This window comes from Trichoplax adhaerens, genomic scaffold (assembly GCF_000150275.1).
Source record: "Trichoplax adhaerens TRIADscaffold_6 genomic scaffold, whole genome shotgun sequence".
Lineage (NCBI taxonomy): Eukaryota > Metazoa > Placozoa > Uniplacotomia > Trichoplacea > Trichoplacidae > Trichoplax > Trichoplax adhaerens.
The window spans coordinates 3,533,057-3,551,115 of record NW_002060948.1 but is presented as its reverse complement, the minus strand read 5'-3'; the positions used below and the strand labels follow the sequence as shown (position 1 = coordinate 3,551,115).

The window sequence follows — 18,059 nt, the reverse complement described above, 5'->3', positions numbered from 1 at the left end:
AACTACTGTGCGCCATCTTGAACATGAACCGATTCGCCTAATGTATTACCGTATACTACTGTTGATTATTGTTACATATTAGATCGTAGGGTACTTTGGCGCGACTGCAAGTCTGGAAATTGTCCAAGATTCCCACCTTGGACCTAGATAAAATACACTCAATGGACATACAGTATAGTATATAGCAGATATAGGCGTTCACCAGGCCAAGTAAAGTACAGTACCATATCAGTATATCATGGAACGTTATTGTTGATGGCACCAATGATTGCTTCAGTTCTCTGCAGTTGAAAAAGCATGATAACAGATAGATATGTGTCATGGAGTGATCTTTAGTCTCTGGCATTTTGCCATCATACATTTTACTACCTCCAGTATTGCAGTTTCAGCAATGCTGTACAGTAGGTAGTAAAATATCATTACCAAATGCTGGATACTATTGATCATTTTGTTGAAAATGGACTGTCGGCTAAACTTGAAAGAAATCAATCACAGCCTTTATCAGCTTGTCGAGATGAAATATAGACATACAAGTTTTAGCAACGGAGATCAACATCGACACTTCTTTCGACAGATGCAGCGATGCTAGCCCATGAGCAGGCAAGCACCCAATGAATAACATCCATTGACACATGGAAGGATATCTATGTACAGTATCTAGAAGTCGTAGAGCTGTTGATTAATGCTGATCCCGGTAGCAAGTACTACAGTAGTACTAGTTTTAGGTCATGGTAGTTTATCAGCTGCAATCATCTTTGCAGACTTGTTGTTGACATGGAGTGATGAAGAAAGTTGGTTGTTGAGTGACATGCGTCAGTGGTTCGTCATTGGGACGTGGGTGGTTGCGATCCGTTTCAGCGTCCTCTAGCGTCAAGCTTTTTATGAGTGAAATTTCAACGGTCAACACTGGTGTTTACGTCAGCGTATCGGCTCACATGGTAACAGGCTGTAACGACGAGCCGATACGGTAACGTGTCCGAGGTTGTTACGGACTACCCGATACTCTACAGTATGAGTGCATCTACGTACTGTACGTACAGTATAGTACAGTATGCTAGAGTGATGGACAGGCGTGGCGGATTCGACTCTACTGTATAGCGGTTGTGGATGAGCGCAACGGCTTGTCGCAATTGGTGCCAAGATGGATCTAACTAGCTATCATTAGCAATCATGGATATTAAGTGAATCATGCCAAGCAAGCGATGGATGTGCAGTAGATCGCAAATGCCTTTGGCTTCTGGGCCAGCCAAATGGATGCATACAAACGTGCAAAAGTTTAAAATGAGACTACTCAATATGAATTTAAGCAGACGTCAGTAAAAATCAATCGATATTGCAATCGAGCGTTGATCCAGACAATGTTCATCACAGTCATGGACTATCAAAGAAATACGCTACCAGCGAATTGCTCTATAGGTATTTCTTTTTGTAGTCCATGGCACTGGGCAGGACAGGGCTGTTTGCAATAACAAAATACTTTCATACTATCGTTGAACATTAGCTCAGTGTACATGCATCAAATGTTACAGATATCCGATAGACTAGGTTGACACTTTACAGTATTTAATGAAGTGAATGAAGGTTCAAAGAAAGAACGCTATTCAAGAAATGCGCTACGCCACAGATAATTAACGCTAATGGCTCATGTTTTAACACCAGGCCAACACCTAAGAAGATTACCATGTTAAGTGAAACAGTTGAAAACTTACCAACATTGAAATTCAATCAATACATGCATGATAAACTGTTGAAAGCAAATACTTGTCTAAAATAGTCATACAACAAATGAAACACAACCGACAATCAATCCCTGAAGAAAATGAACACTAATGCTGATATATTGCATATACGATAGGGTAGTTGTGGCCATAGTTGCAATACTGCGTACAATGAGATTGGAGTTAACAACCGTGGACATAAGCATCAAGAATAAAATTTTTTGATATTCACTGAATTGATCTTGATCGGTCGTGTACCCACACGTAGAATCATCATTGAGGCGACGATCATTCTTATTGCTTTGACGATGATGTTGCACTCTTGATAGCAATGCCGCGATATAGATTAAAAGGCAGACACTTGCAAGGATGCAATAGGGTACGCAAGAATACCATACCAGAATGGTAGCGTCTTGGAGATGGCAATGAGTATGGTTACCATACGTTAGTCCTAAACTATATTTATTGATAGTTATGAAACATCCAACCGCTGCACCAGGCAATAGCCAAGCCATAAGGGAGAAGCAAAATATATTGCAAGGAAAGGATGAATGATGTAAAAAATCATCATGGCGACTGCGGTAATAGACATCCTTACTTATCGCAACAGTCCAAAGACATGTGGAAAGTTCAAGAAAGTGATGGACGGCTAATAGTATATCGCAATCGATCGAGGATATTGCAGATGGAGTTGACTGTATCGATTGATTAATGATGATAGAAATCTCTAACAACATAACTGTAAGTGACCAACATGCTATACACCATCGGCAAATTAACCTCTTGTGAAAATGAAAATAAATTTGCAACATAAATGCAACGATAGACATTACAGCAGGTGAATAATATAAAGCTGAGGATAAGACAACAGTACTTAACGTCTGATTGACTAACGCACTACTGCTATTGGTAGTACAGTTATAAAAGGAAAAATGGTTATTGTGATTTGGTAATCTTGCAGCTAAGAAAGTCTTATTGGTAGGTAGAAAAACAACATGAGTAGCGTTGAAATAAGCAGTAGTATTTGCATTTCCATAGGTAAGATGACAAGTTCGATTTTGCATAGTGTTTTCAAAATTACTACTATTATTATTGGTTGAATTTTTGTATGGATCAGTCTTATTCTCTTGATGCAATAATATAGCGATAGGTTTTGGGAACACATTTTGGCATTGGTTTGTCCAAGGATTATACAACATTCCTACTTCACAAAAGAGCAATATTGTAAGCGTAAAACTGTCTTTCATATTGCCTCTAAACTTTCGATAAGTAATCGTGCTCGTGAGTGGATTATAATGTAGGTCATAGTACACGGGATTTGCCAGATCTGTTATGAAGCCTTCCCCGAATGCAAGAGTACCCATTTGAGGTGGAAGCGGTGATCTAATCAGACAACTAACATTAAGATGGATAGCTGTTGTACTACACATTAAACAAAACGGATTGTGGTATAATTGTCCGCCAGAAACGATTGGTGCGATATAGCTTTGGCAGCCGTCTCGAATTGCTTGAAAAAAACTTTGATTCATCTTCAGAGATTTTGGATCAGATAAACATGTAGAGATCATTTCATTACCCATTTCTAGACGACACTTTCTACGCGGAGCCGATGTCGTATCATTATAATTAATCAACGATATCAATGAGCAATATTTCCATAGACCATCACTCTGTAAACTCCAAAACTCAATAGCATTTTCCGATAAATTACATTTTATAGCAATGCTCCAAAAGCGGATATCTTGTAAATTTGTTACATTAACTCGATGGCAAAGAGCACAGTAAATGTTTCTATAGGCGATATTGGTTGTATTATGGACAACAGGTACATGACTATAAAAGTTGAATGTATCTGATATATTCTCACATTTATTGCGATAGTAACTATCGCTCCAATGCGAAGGGCATTTTGTAACGACCAAAGAGCCTTTTAGACAACGATAGTTATATAAACTAACCAACGTTTTATTCTGTCTAGCTGGCAATCGTTGCTTTATCCAATTTGTCATCTGAACTTTTTTGCAAGACCGATTTGTCGTAGTCACAAGACTTACATTAGTCTCTGGACAAGGATTTTTATAATTCATACAGCAATCTCCATATAGAATACATTCTGAATCGCAATGACATAGACCAGGAAATGCCTTTGTATCCTGATCGTCATTAGAGCAGGACAATATTGTGTCTATTGATCTGCATGAACGTCGCGATGATCGTTTTTGGATCATTTCCGTTACAACTGTTCTTTTGCCCAACTGGCTCCGGTCTGGAACGAAGTCAGGATCTAAAATATTAGAAATGAGAGATTTAAATTCTCCTAACATCTACTGTAGACGCGCATCTTTAAGCGCAATGCTTTCTTTAGGATAGGAGTGACAAGAAAAAATGATGTTGCGATTACCATCTATTACAAATAGTCAATAAAAAGCGTACGAAAATACAGCAAATTTCGTATTACCAGGAACTTCTGCAAATATTGCTCAATTCTGTACTACAGTGAATATTTTAATCAACGCAAGACATCAAAATAAAATCACTGAATTCTAATTGTTAGAAACAGTGCAGGGAAAAACATCCTTTACCTTCAGAAATAGATACTCTTATTTTATTTGTCGACAAAGAATCCGAAATTAAGAGTATGGTTATGCAAAAGAATAATAAATTGAAGTGTTTGTTGGCGGCCATTTTCTATTCAAGTCTCTTTCTTCTGCTCGTAAAGTTGTAAACCTTTATTAACGTAGCAAGAGAATATTGCCCAAATATTCAATTATAATTGGAATCGTATTTGGATAAAAAATAAAAATCCAATTTAATTTTTATCAAATTATTCAAGTAGAGATATCAAAATGATGACGATTCTTGTGATACCTATTATAGAGAATATCATCAAGGAAAATCGTTAAATTCAATTAGTTGATTGACAATAGGTATATGCAATAAGTAACTTTATGAAATTGTTATTCTACAAACTGCACCATCGCAGGACATGCATGAAACGTACTATACAGTATTCATCAATTGATGAATTTACTCTAGACAGTATATTTATTAATTAAATTGAATAATTAGTATCGCTGTATAGTTTTTATTAAATATCACAATAATGACAGATTTTTCGAATCGAATGGTCATGGTTAATAACGACGTACTGCTACTCTTAATAGGATGGAATATTTTGCTACGAAATACCGTAATAAACGCTGAGATTAATGGCGATTTTTCTGTTACTATCATGTGGCGTAACTTCCCTTCTACCAGCTGCCTCCTATTTACGGAAGTCTAAACCATGATACACTTTAATACTGCACTGCAATTGCAATCGGGCACTATATCGTATGCAAAGCGCTTAATCGATGTGTCTGTTTTTGTTTAATGAGCATTGTATCTTTTTAATTAGATACGTGAATTGTTGAAAATGAATTCATTGCAGTAAGGCAAAATAAGTTTTTGTATTACAGAAGTGTGATATCCCCAGTAACTTCTCGGTAAAAATATCTAGCCTTTGAACTTCGATACAAGTGAGGAGAATGCATACAGATTGCAGTGGTTCTAGTTCGGGTTACACTCCTTTTAGTAGATTCACTGGGTCTCAGATATTATAATTACTTGAACAAAACGATATATACTGCTGATTTATTTCATAGGTCAGCAGCATTTTTAAGAAGTCACCATGACAGCCCAATATTATTTCCTTATTGGGGGGCCTATGAAAGGAAATAGAGAATCTGTCGTTATAGAATGTCAATAGATCAAAACACAACGCTCTAAATTGTGCCATTGCCATGGAAGCATATGCTCTCGAGATTAGTCATTACTGAACAGTATCTCATCTTGCAAGGTGATTATTTTATGGCAGTATGTATAAAAGTCCTCCTATATGCGCGTCAGCTCTGCTATATTTTATCCATGTTCTTTACTCTCTTTCTTGATATTAGTATTGAATATGATTACAGACATCAGTATTGACTTTCAAAGAGATCAATTTCGAATTTTATTACTCAACTTTGAAATAATCCTACGTGAATGACCCAGACTAAAGGATGCGTACTGTAACTTAACATACCGACTGGGCATATCCAGGTAGTAGGCTTATATTTATAAACTATTCTAATTAGTGATGCCAATCATCGGCAACAGAGTACAATTTTATCATGAATTGTACAATCGCCCCTTCAAACATTTCCTAACTCTGTTTTATTTATTTTTTTAATGATTTTGTCCTATATTACAATGACAATTATATAATTGATTAGCAGGCGTCGTAACAAATTTAATAGTTTTATTACAAAATTTCAATAGAAAATTCAGGATTGTATCTCGATAAATCCTTCGTTTAGAATATTATGTATTAAACACCCATAACTCGTTGAAAATGCCTATTTTCTTAATTAAAATAAAATAAATAAATTATTTTCGTCTTTATTATATTATGATATCATTGTAGTCTTAATTGATTATTCATCTATGATTTCAGTCTGCATTTTATTGAATGCTAGGTATTATATGTCATTCATTGAACTCGTCTTTCTTGGAAATTAGTACGTATAAAATCGATAATTCGATGGCTAAATCAGATAGCGTATCGAAAGTGATTGATCCTAGTATTTATTACTGGACTTGCTTTATAGCACTAGTTCATTATTCTATCATGAAATCAATGCATTATATATACAGTACTATAGTTGTGCTATCGAGTTAAACTATAACTTTTCATTTCATCGTTATTGGTCATATATTCTCGCTATTGACTAGTATTCAGCCAGTTATCTATTCCCGAAATCAGTGAGACAATGTTATGAAATTTGAAACGTGCCATTTTTTAGATCGACATGACATTATATCCTTTTATTCTTATATCATTTCTTTGCTATCGCCTTTTATTCTGTATTAATTGCTGATTATAATAATTCTTCGTTTTACTGACGAATTAATTAATCAATTAATATATATATATATATATACATTATATTGCAGTAATGTATGTATTCTTGTACGATTGATGATTGTTATGCAGAGATTAATGTAAACTAACCTAAGCAGCGGTAAATTGTATAAATATACGTAGCGTAAGCAGATATACATTCCCATTTCATACGGGATGGATTACTACAGAATTTAATTGAGGAAAGACTAAATTTAGCTAGTCCAATCATTGTTTGGACTGGATTGTTCAATATTTTTTCTCACATACATAGAGATCTTATCATAACCAACTTGAAGGAATAAGTACTACATTTGGACAGCTTTTTCCCCTCAACTTAATAAAGTTATTTACTGAGAAGTAATGAATTTACAATACAGATATAAAAGTAGCAGATTGACTAATAAGTAATAAATAATACTATACATAGTCGCTTATTCTGTTTATGTCTTAATTTATGTCTCCTTCAAGACGTCTTTCCCTACGCTTGGACGCGGCCTACAAAATATTTTATATCTATCAGTATTGAAAGATATAACTTTATTGAAGGAAATAAATCGAATAAACACCAGAAATATCGCTAGGTATACAGTAGATGAAATATTTATTGATTTAAATTAGTAAAAGCCATCTTATTACTATTCTATAAAGTATGATATTATTGTTGATTATGATTCATAAGTTGATTGAGGTCTTGCCTACGATTGGCAAAGCTGTTCATTACTTTTAACCATTTAAAAAACATTACAGCCATGACAATTACACTGAATATGGCACATAAAATATCAGCAACGCGAGCAAAAACGTGCAATTGAACTATTCGTTGATGAGTTGCAATACTGACTTCTGTTGTGTCGTTGACTAAATTGGCAGCCAAAATAATCATAACAAAGATGGTATATTTAATGATGCAATTGTACTTTCTAGCAATTAGCTTCTTATCTTCCGATGCTCTTCGATACTTTAGTCTTCGAGATCTGATAACTTTCTTTGCAAAAAACGGAAACAAGATGGTAATTAAAAATGTAATAACGCATGGAATGATAACAAAGGCCATACGAGCCCAAGTTTCAGTAATATCACACCGTGGGGTACCGTCTAAAATATCATACGAATTGTCGACATACTTGATCGAAAACAACGTTATTGATAGCATCGCTGGAATTAGCCATGCAAAACAGATGTAATAGATTTTTAATAAACCTTCTGAAGAAGGAGGAGTATGACAAGAGAAATAGAAATAAATATCAAAGACTACCACAATCATTGATGCATAGGATACGGTTAGAAAATAATGCCTAAATGTAGCCAATACTTGGCATTCAGGTAATAAAGAAGGTCGAATATGCTGCAGTATTGAGCCAGCTAGTCTCAATATTTTGTAACCAATCGTGCCAAGTAATGTACTTAAGAAAAAGTAATCGAACCGTTCATTTAGCCGAGATATTACAATATGCAATATGATTACTGGTGTGTAGCAAAATAATTCTAGTGTTGGTGTAATATAATTTAAAACTCTTAAAGTCTCATTCCATCTATTATCAATAACTTCTGTACAGATTCTTATATGCACGTTACTTTTATTGTTTCCTGATATCTCCGTTATTTGGGCAACTTTGAATGCTCTACTTGTATCATCATTTAGTAAAAAAATATGAGAAGTATTGATCCAACGATACGCTTGATATTTTATCTCTCTTAATTGGCAATGATCCCTAACATTTGCCTCAGTGTTAATCGCTCGACGATGTATTCTGTGATTACTTGATGATTGAATTTTTGTGAAAGAGTCTTGATTAAGAGATTTCATGGATAGTTTGGACATTTTATTGCCCGATGTTCCTATTTGCTTAAATCGTAATTTTAGCCATTTACTGGTTATGTTATGCCTAGTTTCTGCATCTACTTGAATCGGTACATCATTTTTGACAAATTTCATTTTATTTAAAGTCTTACCATCTAGGTTCACAAAGACTGTTCGATAACCATTAGCACTTGATATTTTTGCCGTGATAGTAACGATATATAACATTGATAAGAATACTGGTATTTTCATCGCGAGATCCATGGGTTTTCGATTTCTATATCTTTTAGCCAGGTATTTAACCAACCGTCTTCTGTTAATTAATAACCACGTATTATCTTTACTGATAATTAAATGCAAAATTCTGTATACTAACTAGTGATCCACATACGAATAGCGAAAAATAGTTTAATTACTAATAGTTTTATTGCTGAGTTCTACAATAGCAGTTTTAAAGTAGGATTCTTCAGTAGAAAATTTAAAACTTGCTCACAAATCGATTTATTAACCTACGAAGTTTTCAAGTTGATTTTAACTGTACTTAAATCGATAGAGAGAAAATGTTAGTAAATTCTTAGCTTGAGGAGATGTAAAAGTCTGTTGTTACTCTTTAATCCTTTTCTAGGGATCTTCCCACTTATAGATGAGTGTAGATGAAATTGAGAATTAGAAGCGGTACATCCAAATCTTATTCATTAATTTGATATACCAATTAATCTGTAATACTGATAGTTCTTTGAAAAGAATGATAATACGTCGTACTAAATAATAAATTAGAACGGAGTTGAGAAGTTGTATTTACAGTTTTGTCTGAATAGAACTCAAAGGCACGCTTATCTGATTTATTTTGCATATTGCTGCAACCAATTGATATAATAGTTGAATCTGTCTTTTGTCGCTTTAACTGGATATTGACTTATCATTGACGTATTTTATTTGTTTCTACAAAGTCTTGCTTCAGAAAAATATATAGTGACATAAATTGCCGTTATATTACTCTAACAACAACATCCATGACTACCAAGAATGTTATTCGAATTTCAATATTTTGATGACAATTATGGTTACTTTCTTTTCACAACAAATAGAAGATACAATCGAGTTTTTGGGTGAAATAATTAATGGTTCGTCATGAATGCGATAGAAATTATGATAAATAATGTTAACAGGAAAATAAATTCCAAGCCTCATAAAGTAAGAGGAAATAAAACAAAGGTGTCTAAATATCAGGTACAATGTGGATCGATCTTGTAAATAATTTAAATGTTATAAGGTTCTATAATCATTATATTATTCTTACTTTAAAAAGGTTTAAGTGATTAATTGATTTATTTTCTGTTCGACTGTGTAAATATCTTCTTATATATGTTAAATTATCAATCGCTATTCCATTTTTCTAAAGGATCTTGACAAGAAAGCTGATTTAATAAATATTCCATCTAAGTAATTCGCTAATCCCTTTGGTAATTGTTACGTCGGACACGTAAGCATCAAATTGAAAATATCTTTTGTAATTAGGATAATTATTTATTATTTTATCATGTTAGAATTTTACTATACATAAGCTATTCAATGAATTTATAAAATTCTCTTGCACGGTACTTATTTTCGCTGTTTAACTTTACTAGATTTCTATCTCAATGCAGTATATATATAGTTTTACGCGTAAAAATGTAGTTTAATATTACAGAGTCCAGAAAGCTAGCTGAATTTTATTTCTAACGTTACTTCTTATCTAAATAATAGTATTTCGTCTTTTTTATTACTAGTTACCGGCCTATTCGAATTCATAAAATTGTCACGATAAGGTATATCATTTTATCAAAATTACATTGCAGCTTAGTTATATGTAATTGGATTTCAAGCTGAGTATTGAAGTAGAGAATAGAGAATTTAATCATATCCATTAAATTTACTCATCAAACGTGATACAAATACTGGGACCTGCTTGCACTCCCACTGTAGCGTTTAAAGTTTTATCCATCGATTTATTAATATTATTTACCTTACGAGATCACAGAAAAGTGAAATTGAGTTAAATTTAACAATAATTATCGAGAGTTGTTTAACTGTGCTATATCTCAGTAATAAAAAACTATGTTTATTATGGCTTCTTTACTAGCATGCGTTCATGACACATAGGAAGAATGTAAAGAACGTAAGAGTAATTGCTTCATCAATGAAGGTCGAATTTGATAATTAGGGTGATAGGGTTCGGGTCCCTATTTCAAAGGTTACGTAAACTGCTGTTAAATTCTTCCAATATTTGTGTTACCAATTTTATTATTCTCCAAAATTAATTCATTTGATAATATTTTTAGCAATGCGTTATTGATTACACTTCCATTTTAGGACTGTATTCCTGCAATATATTTATAGTTTTCAATTCATTCTAACATTGCTCAGTCGTGACCACAATGGATTTGAACTTTGATTTCCAGGATCTTGTTGTCAAGTTGGAAGACTTTTAATAAAGAACAACTGGATTATTACGTTATATATTAATCTTATTAAATACTTTTGTTTGTGTATATATCAAGTCAAGTTTGCTTAGCTATTACTTTGTAAAATTATAGGTTCAGTAAAGTTAACTTATCGTTTACGTGTATACGAATGTAGGCGAGTGGGGTAGTACACTAGTTTATCGGTCGATTGTATGCATAGCTAAGAGATTGCTAGACTTCAATTTGAAAGCTTTTCCTTTAAGCAATCCCGCAAGGCACTTAATAATTTTCAAGTAATTAAAAAAATGGCTATAATAGGGGTTATCAGTTTATATCAAGATACTTATAATTTTACTGATTTGCTTTCAATTGTATATGTAATTTATAGATTCAGATTTGAGTGAGCTAAAATTCAAAATGATAATAGTTTTGTTAATCAGATCAATAAAGTTTATTTAATTCCCTTCAATCAATTATCATATCAGTTAAAATTAGTATAGGATGTTATTTGATGAAAGTAATACCGTTGTTATAGCTATCCGCAAACAGTGTTTATTCAATAATATTGGAAAGAGTAAAATAATTACAAATACAGGCTACGTTCTGGAAATATTCTTTATGTTATATTCCTTGTAAAAACGCTATGATATGGCAGTGACATTAAAATTGATATATTTTTTAGCAGCAATGGTTATCGAAAAAGGCAAAAATTTATTCTCTTTTTAGTGAAATTATACTAGCTATGATATGTGTATCTTAGCTGTAAATTAGATTTAAGATTGCTAGAGAATTTATGATTAAAGGCTTACTTTTTCAAGATTTCACAAAATCAGTCGCCTAACTTTCAATAATTATGAATACATCTGTTATCGTTTCATTAACAGAAAATACACCATTCTTATTCAAAAATTTTTACATACAAGTTCACTAATACTATAATTAGTAGATCATTAAATCACAACAGAATAAATTATAAACCATGAAATACTGTATTTAGTATTTATAGTTTGTAGTACAGCCACGGATAGATCTTAAGACTAAGATTGTTAGAGCGTACGAAAATAGATGAATTGTATACGAGATAATAGAATTATATATAAATCGTGAATATTGATGTAGTAATTTCGATAGTTTAGAGATAGCCTGGTTGCATCTAGATAGTCCTTGATAGTTATTAGACGAACATAACTTATGTAATAAAAAGAAATTTACAAGAAACTGTAGTTCTTGCTTCATTATTGAGAAGACACTTTATCACATAGCTACACCATGATTACTATCCATCGAGGCAATGGAAGGTATCATGAAGAAAAGATGACAGTGAGAAAGTAATTCTTCGTTCTGAATTAGGACATAAGTTATTGATTTAACATTAACTTGTAGTTGAAGAAAAGGCACGTTATGAGCTTCTTTACGCTTAAAAGTGCTCTTAATTCCATTCATACTGGCCAAGAAGATGGAAAGTTTATGAAGAAGTTCAGAAATTTGCTGATTATTCTTCATTGCTCGTTAGGTTTTGGATTTGTAAAGTGCAATAACGATTTTCAGTCCATGAAATCACACTTGGAAATTGGTCATACGTTGTGAGGCTTTTTGAATATCGCTATCTGTCAAGGAAACGATGGCATTATGGATAAAGTTTTGAAGGTATACGAAGCGTTGTTCGCGACTAATGGTTCGAGTCATCATACATTTACGAAGATTGGCTTTAATAAATGCCTTTATTTTAGACCATAACATTTCAGCTGGATTTAATAATGATGCGTAAGGCCCTAACCGAAATAGTTTTATCTGAGGATTTATGTCAAAAATCTTTAATTGAAGACTAGATTGACGCGATTTGGGAAGATCGCAAATTAACACCACGTTATCGAGTGACATTCCTTGAGATTTAAGGTTTTTCAATAATCTTACTATCCAATAATTCAGATTTTGCTCTTTGAAATACTGTTTCTTTTTCGTAATCTTAATAATACCATTGTCGGCCATGGCAACGATCAGGTGAACATTTGGATTCTTGCTACTAGGTAAAGGGACAGGATTCCTAATTTCAATCTCAACCTCTTGAGTGCTATTGCAGCAGATACTAAAACTGATTTCTGCTATCCAGATGATGCTTTTACCTGATTGCACTGCTGTTGTAATCCGATTAATATATTTGCAACGCGCTTCTTGAGTGTCTTCTTTACCTATGCTTAGTAAATTTGGTTCATACGTCTTTATGGATATTTGGCGCTCTAAGAGATAGCTTGAAATTGTGTTGACACTAATATCCATTCCATCAAATTCACGAAAAATTCTTTCCCGAATTTGTTTTAGAGTTAATGTTGGATCATCTTCTATCCATCGAATTAATGTGTCGATATCATCGGATGAGAGGAGTTTGTAAGCTCCTCTTCGAGGAGGTGGACAGTTATGTCTTCTACCTCTTATCCAACTATATGCGGTTTTATATTTAATTCCTAATCGTGATGCTAATGCGACCCAGTTGCCATGTTTAGCTGCACATTTTAAGATTCGAAGTCGCACATTATTCTTATCAAAAGGGTTGATATCAGTACTTTGTTGATTACTTCCGAATACATCTTCCAAGGCATTGTCCTCTGATTGTGACTCAGAGTCTGTTAACTCCATATCGTCAGCTCATTTACTTATAGAATTACGCCTTATAGTGTCTTCTTAAATAAGGGTTGATGCTTCTAAGCTTAACTAATACACATAAATAATAATTAGTCATGAAACATCGATATGAACACGCTTGAGTTAGCTCATTGAAACTCACGGAATCCTAATCGCATAGTATTTCTAATCTCAGGTAGAATATACGTATAATGTTGCTGTCGTGTTGTTAATCGTGGATATACCATCTTAACTTAAGTTAGAGCTGAGTAGACTCAAGTATTGCTAAATACCGTATAAATTGCAGCCTAGGCTTAACTAAGGTTAAATCTATAATTTTATGCCGGTTCTAGAAATTGATTTTACTATATATTAATTATTTTAACACTGGCTGCCTCTTTGAGTTTATTTTTTAATAGCACCCTTTAATTAATTAGTAAAGATCGTGCAATGGAATGTTTCTTGATTATAATTACCACAATTTTATTACTGCCCAGGAAGCATCGTAAATCCTTGCAAAGTATACACTAGAAGTCCTGGACCTTATTAGAGTCTCTAGTGTACACTCTAGGAGATAATTAACTGGCTTTACTTAATATATCGCCGAAACGTTAGCATCGCACAGTAGTTCAAGTGCAGTATTTATGATAAATTAACAGTTATGTAGTTTTCTCTACATTTGTAATTTTCGAAGCGATTTAATGACACTATACGCATGCAAATGCGCTCGTAAATTAATGAACCAACCTAACCATACTGACAGTTCGTTTTCAGAGATTCTGCAACGATATAAGAGCATGTCATTCTATTTATCACTCTCGTAATTTTTAATTTTTATGCCGGTACGTAAGGAGACCTAGTCGAATTGACCGATAGACTGTTATAATCATAGTTATTAGCGTAGAAATCTAATACTTACAGAACTCTAAGGTTATAATTTATAATAACATGAATTAGACAATCATACGTCAGCAGGTTAGGGTATATTCAAGTATATAATTTTCAACATCACTGCTACCAATGTAGTCAGATTATCGTCAAGTGATCTTTATCTTAATCTGTGTTGATCATGGTGGCTGAAAATACCTGTTCGTGCAATGCTGATAATTCATTACTAATACGAGTATTGGTTGAAGGCTATCAAGCTTTATGACCATAGAAATCTACCAGCTAGGTTGTTGCCACATAATATAAAAGATATCAAGATCGAATAAGAACGACGTTGGACTTGTAATTTATCATTTCCTTCGTTTTGTAATTTTTCCACATAACCTGTATTGATCTAATCGCTTTATGCTTTGCTATATTTTGTGTTCGGAGTTACCTTATGCAGTCTACCGTACATTGTTATGCCTGTCCTTACAGTACATACAATTTTAGTTTTAGGAATCTAACAGCTACAACCTCTTTGTTTACGTGGAAGCTACATTATTCAAGACATGCTACAGAAGGAGACTTAAGACGCTAAAGTATATCAAAGTCTATAGCAAGGTTACAAACAGAATTTTAACCAGCAAATTAAGTATAAACATCTCAAAGATTTGTTAACTGCAATGGAAATTTTATTCTAAATCCCAATTACAAAGTACGAACAGGCCGTAAGGACAATCACTATAGGATTTTTTCAGTTTGTCCATTCTATTTTACAGGATGAATCCACATATTTTAGAAGATCAATGTTTCCAGAGAAAGTTCTTACAATCCTAATTTGGTACGGCGCCAATGTCTTCGCTTCGTGTTGTAGCTATAAAGTTGAAAGTCAATAAATTCGAATAAATAACTTGGTTATCTACTTATGTAGGTTTCGCTAGTAGATATCGTCATTGGTTAAGCGGTAAATTAATGGACTTAATCTCTATATATGATGCACATCCATATACTAATAACAAGGATTATAACCTTTACGATTAATAATCAACTATACGAGTCTGATTGCATTCAGTTCACCAACATACCGAATTTTGTTATTAGTTCTTAATCGGATCCACTGAGGGACTGGCCTGTTTTGCTTCATCTTTTTAGCCAATTTCCGTTTGATAATGAACGATTTGTGTGACGACTAAGTTAGTAGAAAGACGAACAAACATTTTAGCCTTCATATACATCATTTATTTTACAATCAGCCTAACTTGTTGCATAGTGTGGATTAAGAATCAAGCTAAAACAGCAGAGTAATCAGTGTTGGCAAAGGAACGAGGGAACAACCAACAAAGCCAATCGGTTTAAGCTTTATATAATTATGCTAGAGATACAGTTTGCGGTACGACGAATATTATCATTTACATGACATAATTATCGAATTTCACATTGTTATCCTTATGGGGCAGAACTTCAAACGCAGAAGTAATGTATACGTGTTGTGAATATCTGGAAACTATGGTACATTACAAAGGACGATGTATACTCCTTCAAAATTCAACCTACTGCAAATGTATTGACAGTAGGATGTGTAGAAACTGAAACAAGATTATCAGTATTTTAGTTACTAGCCGGCTAATGTGTATTATGAAATAAAGGTAAGCTGGTTTAACTATACGTCAGTTAAGATTAAAAATTCAAAATCTCCTGAATAAGATCATCTAATCAAGCTTAGTGCTTTACAGTTGGTGCTTTAAAGTCGTTCACGCCAATAACTATGCAGATACGCGTTTGAATAGCAAAGTAGTTGTGTAATCCTCTATTGAATCTCTGATAGTATAAAATAAAGTACCGTAAGTAAAAAAAGAACTACCAGTCATCTCCATAGTAGACTGATTCCATCGAGATGTAACATTTTGGTTTTGTTACATCTGTATAGGCGGATTGTTAGCAGACGCCATGTTGAAATTTCCAGAAATCTATCTACACTTTACATCGATAATCTAATGTTTCCAAGCATCTCAATCGCTAATTTACACATAAGATGACGAAAACACAAAAAGATTGCCTATTTTACATTAAGAATTGGGTTCTATTCGAGAACTAAAAGGGATGCAAGCGATATCTTTCAGATTCTTACCATGATTTTTCGATTTTGGACTACGTTCTTAACCAGGATCGAGCGTGGAAAAGGCCGAGAGAGGACTTGCGCAAAGACATATCCTTAAAAGGCAACGTAAGTGCTACTACAATGTACAGTACGTTGAGTACAGTGTACAGTACACTGAGTACAGTATGCAGTACTGTAAGCCTTTTCAGCGAGTCTTGCGCATTTCACTATGTGATTCCTGTACTATACTGTGCATAGTATACGGTATGATGACACGGACTTCTCGATAGTAAATTATAAGAGAACATTATTTTATCAAGAAGTCGTGGATCAGCATGGACTACTAGAAGAAGACATGGATTGATCATTCCCATTAATGATAATAAAGTTAGACCTAGACCTAGGAAAACTTCTGATAAAAATCTACTTTTATTACAATATTTAAAAACGTCCGTGGAAGGTAGTCTATAATAAAGGTACGTTCACACGATGAACTTTTTCCAGGACTCCCATAAGGACTCTAGTCAAATCCTGTATTTTTGTCTTCGTCAAGGACAGTCAAGGACAGTTTATAGAAGTGTTTTCAAGCAGAAACTTGTAACAGATAATACGAGTAAAATTCAATGCAATATGACTTCATTTAGAAAACATTAACCAATTCAAAATCGACCGCCTGCATAGTAAAGTACTGCCATAACGATGTTTTTGGCATAATAGTTGGACGAGATGAGGCCTAAAATGTTTGTCCGTCCAAGAGTGTTCAGTCCAGGTCTTCTTCTAGTATAGTTAGTTATTAGTTACTGTAGGTCATGATGATGATCACAAATGCTAGAACGCCGTGCTGTGCACAGTGGGAACATAAATCGCAAAACTTAAATGAACGAAGATCATAAGATCTAATATTAGGTAAATTTGTAGTCCAGATGCATACAGTACACGATCGATGCAGACATTACACAGTTACAGTACTGTAGACGATGCTATACTGCAGCATGGCGGTGTGCACTTGATTCCAACATCAAGCTTGGAATTGTAACTTATCTTGTACTGTAACCAACTATTTACTTTCTTTTATCTGTATATACTGCTCGATGGCCTAATTAGCTATAATGAATCGTTTGAAATGGATTTCCTTTTAGACATCTTTATTGACATCGTTGCAGGTAGCATACAACAAGTTATACTATTCTGAACCACAACAATAAATCATCTGCTGTTGGGATTGTTATAGCTATGAGATCGTACGTAACTACCCTGCAAATACGACCTGAATATGAATAATATCTTATTTGTATCCAGTCTCAAGATACATCATATGATTCATTGATCTTAAAATGAGGCTAAGTAGGCTATCGACTAATTATTTATATTTAAAATGATAAAATAAATTGCAAAATTTTACCGTAAATAAATTATAGTACTGTGCACGAGAGTAACGAGCAACCTTGAAGTTATCCGTGGCAATACAAAAGTATTCTTGTATGGCGGTTTAAAATTTCATCATTTCTACTTTACATTATTGTATTGGTATCTTAATTGGACTAGATATGCAGTGCTACAATAAATTCGGTTGAGTTCTTACGAA

The 18,059-nt window shown here is 33.6% G+C and overlaps 4 protein-coding genes across 4 annotated transcripts; all 4 read right to left on the bottom strand.

Moving 5' to 3' along the window:
* Positions 1 to 1,774: 1,774 nt before the first annotated feature.
* Positions 1,775 to 4,403, bottom strand: TRIADDRAFT_57507 (uncharacterized protein; the record flags this gene model as incomplete). The annotated part of the gene is made up of 2 exons (XM_002113353.1): positions 1,775 to 4,002; positions 4,301 to 4,403. 2 exons carry the CDS (start codon positions 4,401 to 4,403, stop codon positions 1,775 to 1,777), a joined length of 2,331 nt encoding a protein of 776 aa, XP_002113389.1.
* A 2,894-nt stretch (positions 4,404 to 7,297) lies between these two features.
* Positions 7,298 to 8,707, bottom strand: TRIADDRAFT_57506 (uncharacterized protein; the record flags this gene model as incomplete). Its single annotated transcript, XM_002113352.1, has 1 exon — positions 7,298 to 8,707. The coding sequence occupies one exon, from the start codon at positions 8,705 to 8,707 to the stop codon at positions 7,298 to 7,300; it is 1,410 nt and encodes a 469-aa protein (XP_002113388.1).
* A 3,737-nt stretch (positions 8,708 to 12,444) lies between these two features.
* Positions 12,445 to 13,521, bottom strand: TRIADDRAFT_57505 (uncharacterized protein; the record flags this gene model as incomplete). The annotated part of the gene is made up of 1 exon (XM_002113351.1): positions 12,445 to 13,521. The coding sequence occupies one exon, from the start codon at positions 13,519 to 13,521 to the stop codon at positions 12,445 to 12,447; it is 1,077 nt and encodes a 358-aa protein (XP_002113387.1).
* A 1,680-nt stretch (positions 13,522 to 15,201) lies between these two features.
* On the bottom strand, positions 15,202 to 15,562 carry TRIADDRAFT_26711 (expressed hypothetical protein; the record flags this gene model as incomplete). The annotated part of the gene is made up of 2 exons (XM_002113350.1): positions 15,202 to 15,250; positions 15,462 to 15,562. Coding segments are annotated over 2 exons (150 nt in total), but the record flags the coding sequence as incomplete, so codon positions are not given.
* Positions 15,563 to 18,059: the final 2,497 nt, after the last annotated feature.